The sequence below is a fragment of the Alligator mississippiensis genome, chromosome 14 (assembly GCF_030867095.1).
Source record: "Alligator mississippiensis isolate rAllMis1 chromosome 14, rAllMis1, whole genome shotgun sequence".
Taxonomy (NCBI): Eukaryota; Metazoa; Chordata; order Crocodylia; family Alligatoridae; genus Alligator; species Alligator mississippiensis.
The window spans coordinates 26,702,364-26,721,626 of NC_081837.1; the positions used below are offsets into that span (position 1 = coordinate 26,702,364).

A 19,263-nucleotide genomic window follows, 5' to 3' on the forward strand; every position below is an offset into this window, starting at 1 on the left:
CACCCCTGCCTCGAGCCACGAGCTCAGCTCAGCCTGGCGTTCTGGCGCGGTCAAGTGATCCATGCGGGGCGCCGCGATTGGCTGCTGCGGGGAGGGGGCGGGGCAACCGGCGGCGGAGCGTGGCAAGGCGGCGGTGTCGGGTCAAGGCAGCTGCTGTGGCCTGAGGTGGGGTCGGGCCAGGCCGGGCCGGGTCGGGTCGGGGGCGGCGCGCTCTTTGTGTCGGCCCCCGCTGGGCTGAGCCGAGGAGTCCTTGAGGGTTGCCGCGCTGCGTTTGGGCCTGTGGCGTGGCGGGAGGCGCTGGCAGGGCGGGAGGCCCTGGCCGCAGCGAACCCGAGCCCGAGCCATGCTCCCCGCAGATGCGGGCACGGCCGCAAACGCCCGTCCGCGGCGCCCTGAGTTTTAGGCGGGGCCTGCGGCGCCCCCGAGCACGCTCCCCGCCGCGGCCGCCCGGACACGCGGGGAAGCAGTAAAACCACGAGCGGAAACGTCCTTCCAGCGGGGCGGGGCCGTGTGGAGCCGGGACACCGCATGTTGTGAGCGCGCTACAGCGGGTGGTCCGTAGCCGCCAGGGACTCGAGCCACCCCCCTTGGAAACTGCCAGCTCTTAGTAGTACTCACTTGTGTTTTGACTACAGACAAGCAATGGAGTTGTTCTTCTGTTGCAAAGACCTGAGAAAAGCGGGACCAGGTCAGAATGTTTTTAAGGCGGTGGATTCATTTTTGACATTTCCGGGTTTGTCTTGAGTCAGGTTTGCACACCTAGCAGTGCTCACGTTGCGTGGCACCGCAGTGTCCTGGACAGGATCTCGAGGTGCCGTTAAGTTGCTGCACAACCCGTTGGCAACCGCCGCTGCAGAGGAAAGAGCCCCCTTTAATAACGAAGTGCCGCACGGATCACGGGTCTGTGGTGTAGGTGTAGAAAGATGCACCAAGGCACAGGCAGACTTTGCCAGTATTTCTTTTTTTAATGTTTGTAAATCTGGTCATTCCTGCCTTGCTTGTCCAGGGAAAGCATCAACAGGTTGTTAAAAGAAATGTTTTGGGCACTCTTGTAAACAAAATTATTACTGTGGGGAAAGTATATAGGTCCCCAAATGAATTATAGTTGTTAGGGACTGGAAGGGAAAAAATCCTGGAAAGTGGCTTCTCAGGGGACAGGAATAGGATTATTCCAGTCCTAGAGTTAAGAGTCCATTCAGATGATGGTATTTTTTTGCATGTAGAAGAAGTTTATCTATTGGACGCAAATAAGATGTGCCTAAAGCAATGATGAGTGAAGTATAGTTTGACCTGGTATTACCAAGATGTTGTGTCTTGATTCTGACCAGGGTATGATCACATAATCTTCTCTCTGAGCTCGTTCAGGCTGTAGTCTCATCTGCTTCTAAATGATTTTTCTGCATCCCTTTAATCTCTCTGACCAATGTATCTAAACAGACATCGAGCAATATGGTGGAAACCATTAGTGGAAAAAATAGGAAGAATTCTGTTTTAAGTTCTTGTATAAACATTTATTCAAAAGCTATATTGGTACTGTCAATAATGTTGGGGCCACTGTGTCTTCACTTAACAATCCATTATTTCTGAGGCTACTAGAGGTTCCTAGTTGCTCTTTTTGTCAGAGGGCGATGTATTAAACCTCAACTGTTCTGCCGTTCCATTTAATCTATTTGTAAGAAACCCATTTGTAGTGGAAATAGAGCAATTGTTTGATAGTCCTTGGAGGTCTCTAAACTACATTCTTATTCGGTTCTTTTTTTTTTTTTCAGGCTTGCTGACAGCTTCACATCCACTTCTCTCTCTTTGTACTTTATGGAAGATCATGGAATAATTGAAGGCTGAAAAATATATAGGAAAAAACACAGGAGTTTTATTACCTTTACATTGGTATTATTGGTGTATTTCTGAGGAACAGCGATTGGTATTTCTCACCAGTGCAATAAATGAACACATGCCGTGAAGTATAAGAGGAAGCATTACTAGGAAACATAGTGTGGATTTGTGTATGCTCTGTACTCTTTCTGCTGACACGCTGTTCACTTTGCACAGTAGTGAGGTGCTCAAAAAAACTGTACCGGGGGAGGCAGGGGGTGTTCTCTTTTGTTTTGCTTTGTGAGCGTGAGTGAAGATGGCAAAGCATGTGTCAAAGAAGAGGAAAATTAAGGAAGAAAATAATAGATTTCCAGAACATTGGGAAGTGGATTATACTGAACAGCTATCAAGTGCTGCAGCTTCTTATGCAGTAACTTTGCAGTTAGCCAAAGCAAAGAAACCATACAGTGATGGGGATCTAGTGAAAAAATGTGCAATTGAAATGGCCAGGGCATTTGGGGATGAAAACATGGTGAAAAACTTTGAAACAGTTTCACTCTCTCATCAGACAGTAGCCCAAAGAATTGAAGATATGAGCAATCAGGTATGCGAAAAGTTATTATACAATGTCAAAAAGTGTCGCTATTTTTCCTTATCGTTAGCAGAGATCACTGACCAAACTGATACAAGTCAGCTTCTCATATTTATCAGAACTGTGGAGGAAGATTTCTCAGTCAAGGAGGAGTTGCTGTCTCTTGTCTCATTACATGACACTACAAAGGGAACAGATATATTTGAAGCTCTTCAGAAGAGTGTGAGTGAATATGGCGGTTTTGAGAAATGTACCTGTATTGCCACAGATGGTGGTAGGGCTGTTATCGGTTCTGAATTTGGATTATCAGATCTTCTGAAGAAGTCTGGTGTTACATGCCCCATGATTCACTGTGTGATTCACCAAGAATCTTTGTGTGGGAAATGGGTGAAACAAGCTGAAGCTATGAAAGTTGTTGTGAAGGTTACCAGTCTTATTTGTGGTGGAAATAAATCTTTGTTAAACAGTAAATTCCACTCATTTTTGGAAGAAATGCAGTCGGTGTATGGAGATTTACCTCTGGATTCCGAAATTCGTTGGCTAAGTGCTGGTAAGGTTCTCATAAAGTTCTTTGCTCTCAGAAAAGAAATTCCAGTGTTCCTAAAAGAACAAGTGAAAACTGATACCACAGAGCTTGAAGAAAGATTTTTGTCTCCCCAGTTCCTGGCCGAATTAGCCTTCTTGACAGATACTACCACTCACTTAAATGAATTAAATTTAAAGTTGCAGAGTAAGAATAATACAATATCAGACCTCTTTGGATGTGTGAATGGGTTTCGTAGAAAGCTAAAACTGTTCAAGGTTGGTCTTGAAAAGGGTGATCTTATACATTTCCCATCTTGCAAGGAACTGGAGAAAGAAATGGAAAATTTTGAAGGTGTAAACTTTTTGGAATTCTCATCCAATGTAGATGCTATGGTGAAAGAATTTGACAATCGCTTTACTGAATTGGAGTTACTGAAAAACACACTGATGCTTTTCAACAACCCACTTGGATCTGTGCTTGAAAATCAGTCTTCCAACATACAGCTTGAGCTGTGCGATCTACAAGCTGACCCATTCTTAGCTGGTAGACGAGAAATAGGCCAGGACTTTTTTAAACTTATACCAGAGAATCGCTTTCCACATTTAAGGGACCTTGGTTTAAAGATTGTATCAATGTTCGGCAGTACGTACCTATGCGAAAGTGCCTTTTCTACAATGAAGTCTATAAAATCTCAGTATCTATGTTCGCTTACAGATGAGGCCCTCACTCGCTCACTTCGACTGGCCTTAACTGAGGAGTCAGTTGATATAGGTCCTCTTGTGCAGAAGATGGAGGGTCCGCAGTTTTCACATTGAAAAGTTAACTATTTTTTTTTTTTTACTGTGTTACTTGTAGGCAAATGTATCAGTGTTGTTTAAATATGTAGATGTTTTGCTTATGTCCTGCCTTTGTACTACAAGTGTATGTGTATAGTATTAAGAATTATTTCCATTTCATCCACTCAAAAAAGATGTAGCCTAAAAGAAAGATGTAAAGAGAAATGCTAACCCCCAGTTGAACATCCCTGCCATAAACCATGTAGCAATTTCACAAATACAGTAAAAGCTGAGGTATCTGGCACCTTATAAGTCGGCAAACTCTGTTAACCAACATGCCGGCTTATAAGGGAACTGTGGCACTTCCGGTTTCACGGAGGGCCCAAGGCCCTGGGAAAAGCAGCCTGCGCTACCAAGCCCCCATGGCCCGGAGCATAGCAGCCTGCACAGGACCCCCCTCCCTGTCCCTCGGGGCCTGCGGGAGAGGTGGCAACATGGCAGGAGGGGTGGCGACACCCCGAACGTGGCGGGACAGGCAGCGGCCCAAACAGGCAAAGATGCCTGTTCGGGCTGCTCAGTTAACTGGCATATTTTGTTATCCAGCACCCTCCATTCCCCATGGTTGCCGGATAACAAAGTTTTTATTGTACTTGAATTGTTGCAGTTTCATTAGAAAAAAGATCCAGGGACAGAGCAAGATGTATTTACTTTTACTTAAAGTAGCCAGTCTAATTCCACTCTTCACTTTTAAATTAGATAAATCTTAGTTCACCTCTATAATGAGTCACTGATTTTAAAATTAACCTAAGTCCATAGGACCAAGCATAATGCTAATGACAAACATAATTAACATAATTATGATGGTACACGTCAGTGACTGAATTGTCCTTGATATTTGTCCCATGGGCTATGACAGGCAGATAGAAGCCATTTTCACCTCTGCTACAAATGAAAGATCAGCACTACTAGAAAACAAAAGGTCCTGGAAACAATAAAATGACATCCTCAAACTCTTCCGTATACTCTAAACCCAGGCCTATAGTCATTGTTTATATAAGGACTTGCACTGAAATCAGTGGGACTATCCAAAAAAGGTTTGTGCAGTCTGGTTTCCTTGAGTATCAATTTCTCAGAGGGAGGATAAAAAAATCTGTTGAAATAGAAGTGATAGAATGGAGACATGAATCAATGCCACATATGAAACTGTAGTAAGCTTGTATTAAAAGCCTTTTAAGATATTGATCATCTTGTGTTGAATCTGACCTTTTAATAAGGTATTTTTGCATTAAAAGATGGAGACATGAGGGAGGGTGTAGCAGCTCTGGGCTGATTTAAAGGGGCTGCATTCCCAAGCTCCCTGCTGCTACCATCCCTGGCCTTTCTGCTCTCTCTCCTCCTTCCAGTGCCTGGTTGTCCTTTCTCCTGTAATCATTGCTCCTGGCCGCTGTTTGGCATACTTTTCAGCTGCACCCAGTAAGCAGGCTATGTTGGGGCGGGGGAGGGGAGAGAATGAAGCATGAATGGTTGGGGCAGCAGCAGAAGACTGGCACTAAAAGATTGCCAACCCTTGACTTAGAGCGTAACAAGGGGCTTTGGTCTTAATCTAAAACCACATATTGACATCAAGGAGTTTAGAATAACTTGTAGAAACGCCAGTTAATGCCACACTGGGATAGCTTACTGTTGCCCCTAGAGCACTTGCAATAGAAAATCACCATTGTTCTTAGACATTTGTTCCTTAAAATTGGTCAAAACTCTAAATCAGGCATCAACTTTAAAGCATAAAGTTTAAAGCATAAAGTTTACCTTCACTGCATTCCCTAGCTTCATGGAGCAAATCCTTCAATATGATGAAATAGATGTAACTTGCTAAATGAGGTTATGCTACAGGTGTGGCTAGTTTAAATTGGGTCTGGTCCAGTTGCAACTTGATGCTTTGGTTCCTTATTAATATGAAGACACTATCTTCAGCTAATTTCTAGCATGCAAGGTTTTATGCACAGGATCTTCATCCCCTGTGCCTATGAACATCTTAAGATAAAGGTAGCTGTGGCCTCAGCTAATTCATATAAATATGGTACTTAGAGGAGCAAAATGTGTTTATCAAATATTAGACAACAGAAATTTACCAAATACCAAGTGCCCAATTTCAAAAGTCCTAATAGCCAAGAAGAACAGGAGAGATGCAGCTTTTTTTTTTTTTTACTGAAAAAATGGTTACTAACAAGATAAGGGGACAACTTCAGCAAATCCAAGGATTTTTAAAAACTGCACGGGCACCATTCCTGCTGTAATGGAATTTGCTGCCTATACTGAGTAAGCCTAATTCAGACAGCGAATCCTCTCCTTTGTTCATGCTTGTATTGGTTGCTTTGTAAATCTCATTTCCAAAGGCAAAAAGCTTACATTTATAAATGGTTGACAGGGGTGTAGGTTGTAGCCGTGTTGGTCTAAGGACATAGGCAGACAAGGTTCCTTGGGTGAATTTGATATCTTTTATCAAATTCCCCCAAAGAACCTTGTCTGCCTAAATGGTTGATAGGCACTCTGAACATTTATCAATACTAAAATGAGTAGCCTGGTAATGTGAGAAAGCTTAACAGCAGAAGAATTAGCAGAGGAGAGGTATCTAGGAGTGCACCTATATAAACTGTGATGCTGTCTGCTCAGGGTACCAAAATTGGTTAAGACCCTGAGTTTAAGGAAGGTTCAAGAGGCCCTGCAATGAGAGATTAAACAGTTTATCTAGAGGCTAAGATTCTCTCCCCCCCCCCTCCCCCCCCCATCTCCTGTCCCAGTCCCTTCAGTGGCTAATTACTGCCTTTAAGCAGGATTTATATCTCCTCCAGATTTTGATAGTCTCTTTAATCTTTCCTAAATGCATGCTTTGTTATCCAATTGGACATTCCCTGTTATTTAGTGTAACTTCACAACTTCAGTGTTTAAGGCACTGGTAACCCTAATGACAGCATATAGTTGTAGCTGAACCTGACAATCTTGTTCTAATGTGTTCAAACTGGATGAAGCCAAGGCTTGTTAAAATTTCGGCAAGGCAGCAAAAACTCTACTACTGCCATTAAAGTCCAAATGTGCCATAGTGCCCAGTTATACTAGTCATAAGCTGGCACCGTACATTTTCCTGCCTTTGGTGACAGTCTTTTGTGTTGGCACAAAGAGTATATTCAGGGTGTAAGAGAGCCTAGATTATGTAAGACCTGAGTTGTATGTCAGGTAGAGGTAGAGTTCAGTCCTTTCAGCTTTCAGGGGAATACAGCTTGACAAGGTGCTGCAGTTCTGTCGCATAGCCAGTAATCGGGCATCTCTGGTGACTCTTTACATAGTTATAAACACAGCGGTAACAGAACACAAAGCCTGATGTGGACAAGACGGTGTCATTGTTTCGGATCTTGCGGCAGAGTGGACACACTGTCTTCAGTTTTGGTAAGAGAGGTGAGCCTGTGCCGTGGTCAAGGTGTATGGGGGGTGGAGGAGTAGGGAGTGCAGTCAGAGATTTGATGGTCTCCTGATTTTCAGATGAGTACCACCAGTCCAGAAACTGCAGGAAGAACACACCCACAGAGAGACCAGTGGACAGAGAGAAGGCAACACCTCCCAATACTTTCTTCACTGCTGCATGCACTTGGTCCTTGATGCTGTATCAGGGAGATGAGGTATGGATAGTTAGTACAACACATTTGTTCACCTGGAAACAGTGCTAACAGACAGAATTGATGCTATGTAGTAGAGGTTCAGGGCATCCCCAAGTGGCAATGGGCTTAAACTACAGCAAAACAGATATTGATTAAACTTCATTTAAACAAAAAACCCTACTTAGATTCATAGATTCATAATGTTAGGGTCAGAAGGGACCTCAACAGATCGAGTCCAATCCCCTGCATAGGCAGGAAAGAGTGCTGGGTCTAGATGACCCCAGCTAGATACTCATTTAACCTCCTCTTGAAGACCCCCAGGGTAGGGGAGAGCACCACCTCCCTCGGGAGCCTGTTCCAGACCTTGGCCACTCGAACTGTGAAGAAGTTCTTCCTAATGTCCAATCTAAATCTGCTCTCTGCTAGCTTGTGGCCATTGTTTCTTGTAACCCACGGGGGCGCCTTGGTGAATAAAACCTCACCAACTCCCTTCTGTGCCCCTATGATGAACTTATAGGCAGCCACAAGGTCGCCTCTCAACCTTCTCTTGTGGAGGCTGAAAAGGTCCAGGTTCTCTAGTCTCTCCTCGTAGCGCTTGGTCTGCAAGCCCTTAACCATACGAGTGGCCCTTCTCTGACTCTATCCAGGTTATCTGCATCCCTCTTGAAGTGCAGCGCCCAGAATTGCACACAGTACTCCAACTGCGGTCTGACCAGCACCCAATAGAGGGGAAGTATCACCTCCTTGGATCTATTCGTCATGCATCTGCTGATGCACGATAAAGTGCCATTGGCTTTTCTGATGGCTTCGTCACACTGCCGACTCATGTTCATCTTGGAGTCCATTAGGACTCCAAGGTCCCTTTCCACTTCCGTGCCACCCAGCAGGTCATTCCCTAGGCTGTAGGTGTGCTGGACATTTTTCCTCCCTAGGTGCAGCACTTTGCATTTCTCCTTGTTGAATTGCATTCTGTAATTCTGCATTTCATACTTATACAAGCAGAGAGAGCGAACAAGTTGCCTAGGCAAGCTGTACAATCTCCTTCACTGGAAGTTTACAAGAAAACGCAACTGGGATGGTTCAGCAAGAGTGAATCCTGCAACTGGACAAGGGTTGGACTGGATGACCCTTGAGATCCCTTCCAACCCTCTGCAATTGTGTTTAACTTTTTTAAAAATTCTGTTACACATGTATGACATGTTTACAAAGCTATTTAGGATCAGCCAGATTCTTAATGCAAATAAGTCTAGGAAGGTATAACTTGGCCTGCCTGAGAAATATAGCAATTCTTAACACTTTGAAATTTTTAGATCTAGGTTTACTGTATTTCTGAGGTAGAAGAGCTTAGGACAAGAGACAACAGAAGCTTTCACCCAGGGATCTGTGTTTCAGAAGGCTCAGGTTAGCAGTACCCAAAATTCACCACTGTCTGAATAAGGTAAGTTGCTCATCTGAACAGATAACTGATGCCATCAATCTCCCTTGGTACCAGCCTCAGAAATGACATCAAGTGCTGAACATGTCAGAGACCAACTATCCTTACATGTTTCCAGCCACGCAGCTCTGCAATTAACTTCAACAAGAAGTCTACAAGACTCACTATTTCATTTATATTTAAAGTGCATTATGACCTTCCCTCTTTTCCTGCTTTTAACCTCTAACACTGATGGTTTCATTTCACAGAACCATCTGTGAAGAGAGAGAACCTGGAACATTGCCACAAAGCATTGCAAAAGCTCTATGTTGAATGTGTTAGATCAGGGGTGTTCAACCTCCAGCACACAGGTCAAATGTGGCCATGGAGCCATGGCATCTGGTCCATGGGGGCTCCCTATGGGTTGGCAAATTTGGTGGTGAGGGAGCAGTGGCAAATAATACTATTACCCCTCCCCTGCTGCCAAATTCCCAAGCCCTGTGGACCAAATTGGGGTTGGCCATGCTCCCCGCCCAGGGCCAGACTGGGGCTGAGCCACACCTATGGGCTCAGATCAAGGCTGGGCTATTCCCTAACCCCCTTCTCCCTGCCACACACAGCTGGACCAGGCCCTGCCTTGCCTGTCCCTCACACTGGATTGGGCCCATTCGCTGGAGCACTGTCTGTCTGGCCTGCAGGGCAAAAAGGCTGGGTACCACTGGGTAAGATTAGTCTATAACTTACCTGTGGCTTGCAGTAGCTGCAACCAGTTTCTTCTCCAAGGCCTGGATATCATCCACTGTCAATCTTACCAGGCGTACACCAGCCAGCCTTAGCAGCGGTGAATGGTGTTGCGTCTTACCAAGGATGTAACAGAGCTGCTGGATGAGAAACCAGCCCTCCCAGGCCATGTTTACAAATGGGTAGGCTGCTAGAAAGGCCCTGTAAAAGCGCTTCCAGGCAGAGGATGGAAGGTGGATGGAATATTCATCTTCTTCTCTTAAGCTGGAGACCAGTTTCTCCAACTTCCCTTTCAGGTAAGGAATGAGAACCAGCAGGAGGAGAGACTTCCAGTGCTGCTGCTTTGGAAGTCCAGCACTTGCCAGCCGACATGGCCCCTTGCTGTGTCCCAACACTGTCCTCTTTAAGCTATAGAAGTTTTCAGAAAAAGAAGCACTGCACTTGGACAGATAATGCTGCTGGAGCAGTAGGTCCAGGAGTGCATAGATCTCATCAAACCAAGTCCAGAGGCAGCCATAACGGCCAGGATTGGATTCAGCAAGAACCTAGTACAAGGCACACAAAGCAGAAAAGATGTCAAAGACCAGCTCATTAAATCAAAGCTGCCACAGCCCACACATCCACTTTATTAAACAGTTCAGAAACAAAAGACCAGAGGCATGATTACAGCAGGGCACTGTGAGCATCATATCTGACCCTAGCATGTCAGCTGGTTATTAAATAAGCCAGATGTGAATCTTGGCTTCCAGGGATGAAAAGCTTCCAAGCTGATGGCTGTGTACACTTGCAAGGCTTCCAGTAATAACAGTGCTTCCTCCCACAACAGGTACATGAATACACAATGTGTAAGTGTGTTTCACCTGCACAAAAAGGAGCTTGTTCAAGAGATACCTTGCCCCTTGCTGCATGGAACTAAGCAGCATTAGCAGAAGCAATATCCCTGGCAGAAAAACCTAAAATGTGCACTCATCCCTTCATGAACTAGGGAAGACCAGGCTCTCCTCAGTTCTGGCTCCGTCTCAGACTTGCTCAAAAAAAAGATTAAGTTACCAGGCCTTTCTGAGTTTCCTCCTCTGGAGACTGTTTCCCTGCCTCACTGCAGGGAAGAGGATAGGTTAACAGAGGGGTGGGCAATTATTTGGGCCTGCAAGCCAGATAAGGAGTTTTGATGAGTTGTTGGCCTGGTCAGCATCCTGCCCCCCTGCAAGCCCCCACCAGCTCACTCTCCAAGTTGCTGATCCTGTTGGCCTGGCCGTGCTCCCTGCCCATGTGGATCCAAGCTGCCACTTTGGTTTGTGTCCCATAGGCTACCGCTGCTTAGTTGGGGATCCTAGCCCTGCCTGCCCATCCTGCTCCCAGATGCTGTTCCCTGCCCATCTATGGCCCCATCCCAGCCAACTGCAGAGCAGAGCCACACTCCGCTGCCTGCACACCCCTGCGATAGGCTTTGCTCCCTCCCTGCATGCAGAACTAGCGCCCATTGCAGCTGCGTGCAGGCAGTTGATTGTGGCTCTGCTCTGCGCTTGGGCAGGATGGGGTTGCAGATGGGCAGGGAGCAAGTGGCTGGGATCCCTGACTAAGTGGCAGCAGCCCACAAAACTCAAACAGTAAGCAGCAGCTTTGTGGCTGACAGGACCAGGCAATGGGAGCACGCAGAACGCAAGGAGCTCCTGCCAGCAGTCCCAGCAGGGGCTTGACTTTCTGTGGATGCCCCGACTCCTGGCACTACGTGGAGCTGAGCATTAGCCCAATTCAAATGGTGCTGGGCGAGAGACCTAAGCAGATGGCATTTGCAGTCCACAGCATGGCTGGAAGGAGCCAGGGATGGCAGCAAAGGGAGCAGAAGTGAGAGCTTGGCAGAGGGTTGGGGCTTGGAAGCTCCTGCCAAGGTGGGGAGCGGGGGGGGGGCCTGGGCCGGGCAGGGCTGTGCGGGGCACATCGGCTGGTAAATGCCGGGTGGGAGCTGTACCGTGGGGGCTGCGCTAGACACGTGGCACGACAGGGGCTCTGTAAACGCAGGTGGTCGCTGCCGGACTCCTGTCCCGAGGTGTCTGGCGCAGGGTCCGGCCCTGCAGCCCCCGTTGGGCACCGATGCTCCTCGGGCGGGAGCGGCGGCTTCGGTGCTCAAAGCCAGCAGCTGCCCCGCCCTCGTCCCGGCCAGGGCGGCGGGAGCGAGGGGGCCGGCCCTGGGTGAGCACCCCCACGCTGCCGTGCGGATCCGCGTGCCGCCCGCATCGGGCTGACAGGGGGCCGCCCCTCCACCTGCGCGGGGGCTGCAGGGCCCCGGCCCCGGCCCACCTTGGCCACGTGGCGCAGCGCGGGCCGCAGAACCGCCATCAGGCTGTCCTGAGCCACCGCCTCGAAGATGGACGGAGCCTCCTCGCCGCCGCCCGCCGCCGTCAGGTGAGCGCCGTGCTCCGCCATAGCGACCCCGCCCGGGGTGCCGCGGGGACGGATGCGCGTAGGCCTCCACCGGGCCGGGGCTGCGCGGGGGCAGGCGAGCCCTCACTGCCGTCGGCCTGAGTGGGAAGGAGCGCCGGCCGGAGCAGCACCCGGAAGTAGAGCGGAAGGCGGCGCTCTGCCCCCCGCCGCTCTCTATGGTCTCGGCGGCGCGGACGCTCTGGGCGGTGAGTCTCAGTCGCCGGAGCCGCTCGGTGCCGCTTCCGCTTCCCGCCGTCGCCGCCGCAGTCCGGTGAGCAGGGGCCCCGGTCCCGCCCCCGCGCTCGGGTCGCCGCCTGCCCTGAGCGCCGCGGGTCCGGCCCGGCCGGGGGAGCGGGGTGGGGGCTGGGGCTGGGGTCGGGCGCCCTCCCCTCTGCGGCGGTTCCCAGCGCTCCCGCGGGTCCCGCCCGGGTCCGCCCTGCTGTGGCCCCCGCACTGTCCCGGGCGGAGGTGTGGCGGGCCGGGGCCGGGGAGAGACGTGGCCGGGACCCGGGAGTAGCCGCGGGCGAGAGCTGGAGGGCCCAGGAGGCTCCGGGCCCGGTTTGCGGCCTCCCGCTGATGCAGGGCGGGGCCGGGCCTGCCCCCCGGGTGTCAGCCCTTGCCGAGGAGAGCACCTCTCTTCATAGCCTTAAAAACATTCACCTCTTCACGAAGTTTTGCCTCCTGCAGAAGAAAGTCGGATTTCCCTTGCAGCGCTCGGGAAGAGCTGCCTCTTGTGAGTCCCAGCTCCTGTCTCCGGGCCGGCTGGGCCTCACCTGAGCTTCCCCATACTCTTATTTGGTTAGGAAACCAAATAATATGAAATACCTAGGGAAATTGCCTTTGACAGCGTGTGTGGGGCAAGCTTCAACCCAGAAGGCAGCAAAATGTCTGTTCACCCCAGGGATGGGCAGCCTTAGACCAGGTTGCACTTGGATGGTGGAAGCTGTGCTGCTAACTAAAATAACAGTCAAATCTTGTTTGGATCTGCTAACACTGTTGTGAAGGCACATGCTGTGATTACATTTAAATAAGGGCGAGCTAATTTAATGACTGCTAACGACACTTGTAGGTACGTGAGCAAAAATAATAAGGGACTGAAGTGTTCATCTTCAAGGCATAAAGGTCTCCTTGGATGTTTAGCAAGGAATTTTCCTCTGGCAGTGCACAGTCAGGTGGGTGCGTCTTGGGTGTCTGGCCTTTCTCTGAAGTACCAGGGGTTGGCTGCTGTTCATTGCCAGACTACATCAGCCAGCATTTCTGGCCCACACTGCCAAATCCTGCGTGTAATATAATGAAACTGAAGCATGGGAAGAAATTTACAGTACATCTCTTTTGGATGGTGTTAGGCCTTGTGGCCTTGTATATAGCAAAACATCTGAGTCCTCTTTCAACTGGGTTAAAATCCTAAGCAATGTGTCAGCAAGAAGATTGCAGTGGAAAGTAGGCTGGGCTTGTTTGATAATTAAAAAGACTGTGGCAGCTTCCTCTCTTGGAACACTTACAGTTTTGCTTGAAGGGATTGTTGCCAAGATTGGTAAGCTTGAGGGGTTTACATTTGATTTGATCCGGGCAATGCTATATTTCCATGTTTTTTCTAGGTGTTTCCAGGCTTCATGAATCAAAGTACTCTGTCCTGCAGTAGGCTTGCACTTGGCGTTGTGTTTGGCTCAGCCGAAACAGACCTGGAGTGAAAGTAAATTGCCCTGATTGCTATCATCCTTTCCTAACTGTTGGGTTAAGGACAGGTAACGCAAAAGGTACAGTACAAGCACAATCTTTAAGGGGCACAGGGAGATAGGGACTAACATTTGCCTTTCCTACACTTAAGCATTTGGACATCACAGTCATGCCCAGAGTGCTCCCTTGAGAGCAGACTGAAACTAACCAAGACTTGCTTACTGCTCCTCAGCTGCTGCTTCTGTTAACTCTACGGCTGAACCAAGAGCAGCAGCATTAGTCTAATCTTAAGGGTGGAAGAAAAGAAACAATCTTTGAGAGGAAGAGATGCACTAAGATGCAGGGTGTGTCTAGGGCAGTGGAACTCAACCTTTTTAGATTCAGGGCACCCGCCAGCTCTTACCTTCACTTGTTTCTTGATGGGAAAAGTAGCAGAGCAATTTTTTGCAATAGAAGAACTCGGAAGACCACAACAGGTCAGAATGGTTTTGATTTTATGGGTTCCTATTTGAAATCTTGTGAATTTTACAGGTGTTTTTACACCTAACAGTGCTAATAGTGCAGCGTGCCATTCAGTATCCTAAAAAGAATCTAATGGCACCCCAGGGTGCCATGGTACCCTGTTTGAGAATCACCGGTCTATGATTTGGAAGATGAGGTCCACAAATGATATATGGGGCTGTGTTGCTGTTCCACGCCAAATGTGTTCCCATGATTTCTGGGGCTGCAGTGTCTGCATGCTCCATGGAAGCAAAGCAACCAGACCTTAGCAGAAAGAGATCTTATTTGTTTACTAGCCAATACTTTAAGCCAACAGAAAAAGGAAACAGGCTCAATATCTTGCTGTAGGTTCTTAATTTGTTCCTCTTTAGCTAGGCAGAGTCATTGAGAAAGCAGGGATATCCCAGGAGATGTCTTTAACCCAGAAAAAAAGGAAGAAGAGTGAAACTGGGGTGAAGTAGGGTGTACTGCTCCAATATAGCAAGAGAGAAACAAAGGGAGGAGAGAAGTGTGCAGAAAGTGGGAGAGAAGATCAGGCAAAAATTGAAAGGAAAAAAGTGATTATGGCATTGTAGGGATAGATCGGATTTCAGGTTTTTGGTTGTTACCCTGATGTAATAAAATAATCAAAAGCCAGCCATAAGATCTCTTCCTCCAGTGGTCATTTCTTTCTCAGCAAGTTTGAGAGAGAGTCAGTTTCCTCATCCAGCTGGCAGCAGTCCCATTTAAGAAAAATTCAAAATGGGTCTGCATTCATGGGAAGTTGGGGCAGCCCATCTGATCTCTACATTTTGTTGTTAATCGACTTAGCTTGGTGGAAGAAAAAAAAAGTGAACATCAAAGTCATTCTGAAATTCCTACAGCAGTAAATGAATGTGTGCTCCTACAGTCTAGTCTTCATGATCAGCCTATCCACAGTAGCTGCTGAATGTGAGAGAATAGCACTACAGCAGAGGTTCCCAATCTGTGGTGCGGGTACCACTAGTGATACACAAACAACCCGTAAGTAGTACGCGTTAACAGATTTATTATCAGTAATTTATATGACAAAAATTTACTGGTGGTACTTAAGGTTGAACTGAAAAAATTGGTGGTGGTAAGGCTGTATCATTTTAAATTGGTGGTGCTCAATCTGTCGGAGTTCGGGAACTGCTGTACTACAGTAATAGGTCAAGGTGTCTGTGATAATGAGGGTGGAAAATGTTGGTGTAGAGAGTGATGGAAAGATTTCAAGCTTCCGTAAGGTTACTATAGAGCAATTTATTTTTCTTAATGTTGGGGGATTGCCAGTGTCATCATGATTCAGGAAACAAAGTGATCAAACAGCCTTGTGGTGTGTATAGAAACAGTGTGTTTACAGTCCTTTCTGTGGTGCTGCAACTCCTGAATATACCTGTAGGGGGAGTCCTACATTTTTTTTCTGTAGATCCTGCCATTGTTTGAAAAGAGTCGTGAAACCTGGATTTCTTGCTTTTAGGAATCAAAGCCATCTTTGATGCTGTCTTTTTTTTGATACAGAATATATGTATATATTCTGGAGAGAGAGAGATGGATGTATCTATATAAAAATACTCTGGGATGTCATTTGTTGGTACAGTGTGAAGATTGTGAAACTTCTGGGGAATACATCTGCAGAGCAGCTATCTTCTGTTCTGTACTCTGGCTAAATTATGGTTCTTTTAATGCATGGCTCACATATTGGGGAACAGTGGCTACAGCGTTTGTCCAAATGTTCCTTGTTCTTGCAGGTGTTCTAAGGAATTGGAACCATGACAGACTCCAAGTATTTCACAACTAATAAAAAAGGTGAGCTTTAAACTATTCTAGTGTATTGGAGGCTCCTGGGGACAGTGAGTGCCTATTTTAAAATGATGTTTTTAACTCCATACAACAGAGTTTGTGCTTCCTTATGTGCTGTGTCCCCATTTCTCTTCTTAGTCATCCAGAAGCTGTTCAAAAGTAGGCCATAAAACAGTTCCCAAACACCCAGCCCCCTCCCACACGATGACAAAAGACAGGATTGATGAATTGAACACGCTTGCAGTATGCAAACACGGCAGCCCCAATTGCCTTTTCTGGCTCTGTATTACTTTCTGGAAGGTCAGAAACAGAACTTTGGGATTTGAAACATACAGCAGCCTTTTATAGAGATTTATATACAGGGCAAAGTGGTCGGGACTGCAGGCAGTGCATTTAAAAGTGGACCTAACTAGAAGCATGCTTGGGTTAGCTGGAAGGAAAAAGCAGAGTTTAAGGATGCAGACCTGTTGTCTGTGTAGTTGTAGCCATTGGGAGTGTGGGGAAAGTTGGGCCACAAGTCTCAGATAGTATGTATGTGTTTTTAAAATATTATGGGTCTCTTCTTGCTGCCCCTTGCCAGTCCTGGTGAAATCTACCAAAGGAGGAAGACCCATGCACTTTTCTCACCTTTGTCCTTCACATGACTTCCTCTTGGGTTTATAGTAACTATGTTGGCTGCCTAGTGATATACTATAAAATGTGTTGAAAAGAGAGGTTTTTTCTGAGTAACTTGATTCATGGGCATAGAAAAGGCATAATGCACACATCAGGGTAGCTGTGGACTTCCTCCATCATTGTGAAGTCATTTTTTCTTAGTTTAACTTTTGGCATAAAGGACTAATGGAAATTATGGAACATTCATGCCAAACCCACTGAACTTGGCCTTTTCCAGTCACAGTGGGCCTGTCAAACTAATCCTACATTGGATGCTGCCAAGATCAAAGTCCTGATTGAGGGGAGAGTGTTGGTTTGATTAAGTCGTCCATAGCCCCTCTACAGTGACAGAGTAGCTAGATGTTTCTGTTGACCAGTTACTAGTAACTGTGTGATGACATTGATGTCATTATGCTTCAGAGTCAACACACCCTTGGATCTAATGGAGTTCACATCTTTCTGAGAAACAACAGCACTCTCAACTTACTTCCCTTTGACTGAATCTGCAGGTTCTCACTGAGATGATTATACGAGGCCTCAAAACTGTACATCCTTACTCAGCGCAAAGGGAAAATGCTGGTGGTGCATACCGACTGGTTCAGTCAGGCTCCTGGGCAGGATCTCAGCCTGTTTATGATCTGGATGTCTTTTTCAGGTAGCTGGCAATATAAACAGACACCCCAGCATTCCTCAGAACAATAATTTAATTCCTTTTCAGGAGCCCTGCTACTGAATGGTACCAAGGAAGAGAATGTACCTCACTGTAAAATACTGTGTTCATTTATAGCCCTGTCGAAGTAATTCATAACAACTCGGCAATCTTCTAGCAGCTAGTTTTGCTGCTGCTGTTTCCTATGGAAACAGTGGCTTGCTATTACCTGGGCCAATCAGCTGATGAAGCAAGAGGGCCAGCATCTCTGCAGTGCTTTCCTTTTTGATTTCCTGGCCTTGCCTAATTTAAAACTCTTGGCACCCAGTACATTCATGACTCAGATGGAACAAATGGCTGGGCCTGAGAACCTGAGGCACTGCTTAATGAGAAGAGCAGGATTTATGCACCTCTCTTCTGTCTCAGCAACCCTGGCTGCTGCACCCTGTTTCCAAACATGCCAGCCCACTAGGCTTCCTTAAAATTGCCATTTGGAATAGAACATTTTTAAGGATATTTATTGCATCCTTAATTTAAAGGAGCTGACAAAAAATCCCAAGCAGGCTCCTTTATCCAGTCTGTGGTTTCATTGGCCCGTTTCATTGCTGGCTCATAAACTTGATCTACAGTAGTCCCTGACACTAACAAATCCAGTTCCTCATGTATTCTTTATTGTTTTCAACTCCCTTTTCCTGTTTGGTTTGCCTTTTAGAGAATTGTGCTCACTTCCTTCACCTGTAGTTTGGCATGGTGGAATCAACAATAACACACCATACCCCCAGGGGGACTGTTGTCATATGCTGATTTATCTGTTCCTTTTCCTGTTTAAACGGTGATCAGGAAAAGCTGGAAAACTAGGGTGGGAAATGCTTCTTTAGTTTCAGAGTTGCCCACTCAGATCCAAGAGTCTCATCCACATACCTACTAGAGGCCCAAAGAATATCTTCTCTGTTGGCTGGTTCTGTGTCTCTGCTAATCGTTAAGGGAATAGGTACCTGTCACATTATTCAGCCCTCATACTGCAGTTGTAGGTTCTGTAGAAGACTCTTGTGATAGATGGGACCATACCTTATCAGTGGTATATGGGAAACAGTGGTTCAGACATTGCAACGTAGCCTTGAAAGAGGTGTTTTGTCCCCAAAAGCTCATCTCTGCAGTTAGCCAGGACTTCTGCCATTCTGTGTGTCCTTATCGGATAGCTTGTATCCAGTGGTGATGCTGCCTTCTCTGTGTTCCTGCAAACCATCTCCAGTTGGAAGGAAAGTTATTTCCCTTCCCAGGCCAGCTGGATTCTATAGATAGATACTGTCCAAGCAGGTTCAGGAATCTGGTGTGGATTGAGGTTTACTTTATGGCTGCAGGGATCCGTCCTCAATTGATTTCTCTACACGGTAACAGCCGGAAGAGTTAATCTCATAGAAGGTCCCTTCAGTCACTTTACGGATGGCATCAGGAATCCAGGCCTTGCACTTCCCCGGGTTTCTGTGCTTGTTAGCAATAGTTCTCCCTTTTTTAACCTTACATGTATTTTTCTGTTGGAGTAAAATTGATGTAGCTGTTCCTGCAATGTCTGTATTGCACTGTGACCTGTGTCATCTGCTGTTTCCTCATTTGTGCTTTGAGGAAGCAAATGACGATAACTAAAGGTAGGATAGTCCAGGGAAAATAATAAGCTGAACTGAGCCACTGTTTCTTACATTTTCTGTTCCAGGATGGCCTCTCTCTTCCCCCAGGTTTTTGTTTGATCCTTGATATGCTTCAGTGGCTAATTTAGTGATGCTGATCTAATGTTCCTTGAAAGTGGCAAGTTTTGATTGTACTTCATTACTTTTATTAAACATTTTGAAGCCACATCCTCCATATTATATTACTGCAGCTCTGAAGATTGCCTTATCACTGTATCATAACCTCCATACATTTTGCAGGCACCATGTGCTACTGCACCAATTCTCTGACTGTAGCAGACTGAAAAGAATGTCCTTGGGATACCATCAGCACTGCTCTTTAACTCAACAGGTTAGCTCAGTTAATCTTTCCTCCTTCTTGTCAC

General features: G+C 46.8%; 3 protein-coding genes, 1 long non-coding RNA gene and 1 other non-coding gene across 11 annotated transcripts in view; 4 read left to right on the forward strand and 1 right to left on the reverse strand.

The window, feature by feature from the left end:
* The first annotated feature begins 100 nt into the window (after nt 1–100).
* LOC109283059 (general transcription factor II-I repeat domain-containing protein 2A-like) lies at nt 101–4,948 on the forward strand. 2 transcript variants are annotated; one of them, XM_059717072.1, is made up of 2 exons: nt 101–165; nt 1,770–4,948. In XM_059717072.1, exon 2 carries the CDS (start codon nt 2,129–2,131, stop codon nt 3,743–3,745), a length of 1,617 nt encoding a protein of 538 aa, XP_059573055.1. In that variant the 5' UTR covers nt 101–165; nt 1,770–2,128; the 3' UTR covers nt 3,746–4,948. The 2 variants fall into 2 exon arrangements, with proteins under 2 accessions (XP_059573055.1, XP_059573054.1); XM_059717071.1 differs by lacking the exon at nt 101–165 and adding an exon at nt 180–688.
* Nucleotides 1,262–1,359, forward strand: LOC132245274 (Z30 small nucleolar RNA). Its single transcript, XR_009457098.1, has one exon. It is a non-coding gene; the product is annotated as a Z30 small nucleolar RNA (small nucleolar RNA).
* Nucleotides 4,401–12,042, reverse strand: PEX12 (peroxisomal biogenesis factor 12). Its single transcript, XM_019486996.2, has 3 exons — nt 11,810–12,042; nt 9,515–10,056; nt 4,401–7,359 (listed from the first exon to the last, which is right to left on the reverse strand). Exons 1-3 carry the CDS (start codon nt 11,933–11,935, stop codon nt 6,960–6,962), a joined length of 1,068 nt encoding a protein of 355 aa, XP_019342541.1. The 5' UTR covers nt 11,936–12,042; the 3' UTR covers nt 4,401–6,959.
* On the forward strand, nt 7,058–9,521 carry LOC109283040 (uncharacterized). Its single transcript, XR_002090074.2, has 3 exons — nt 7,058–7,147; nt 7,241–7,377; nt 8,667–9,521. It is a non-coding gene; the product is annotated as an uncharacterized LOC109283040 (long non-coding RNA).
* Nucleotides 12,043–12,117: 75 nt separating the features above from the next.
* Nucleotides 12,118–19,263, forward strand: part of AP2B1 (adaptor related protein complex 2 subunit beta 1) — a 139,273-nt gene continuing 132,127 nt past the window's right edge. For 2 of the 6 annotated variants that reach the window (XM_059717064.1, XM_059717068.1), the window contains exons 1-3: nt 12,118–12,203; nt 13,531–13,689; nt 15,859–15,916. In XM_059717064.1, coding sequence (XP_059573047.1) covers nt 15,880–15,916 — 37 coding nt within the window. In that variant the 5' untranslated portion in view covers nt 12,118–12,203; nt 13,531–13,689; nt 15,859–15,879. Of the gene's footprint in view, nt 12,204–12,329; nt 12,666–12,701; nt 13,105–13,530; nt 13,690–15,014; nt 15,113–15,858; nt 15,917–19,138; nt 19,230–19,263 lie in introns of those variants that run through there. The other 4 variants (XM_059717065.1, XM_059717066.1, XM_059717067.1 and 1 more) reach the window with 4 other exon arrangements.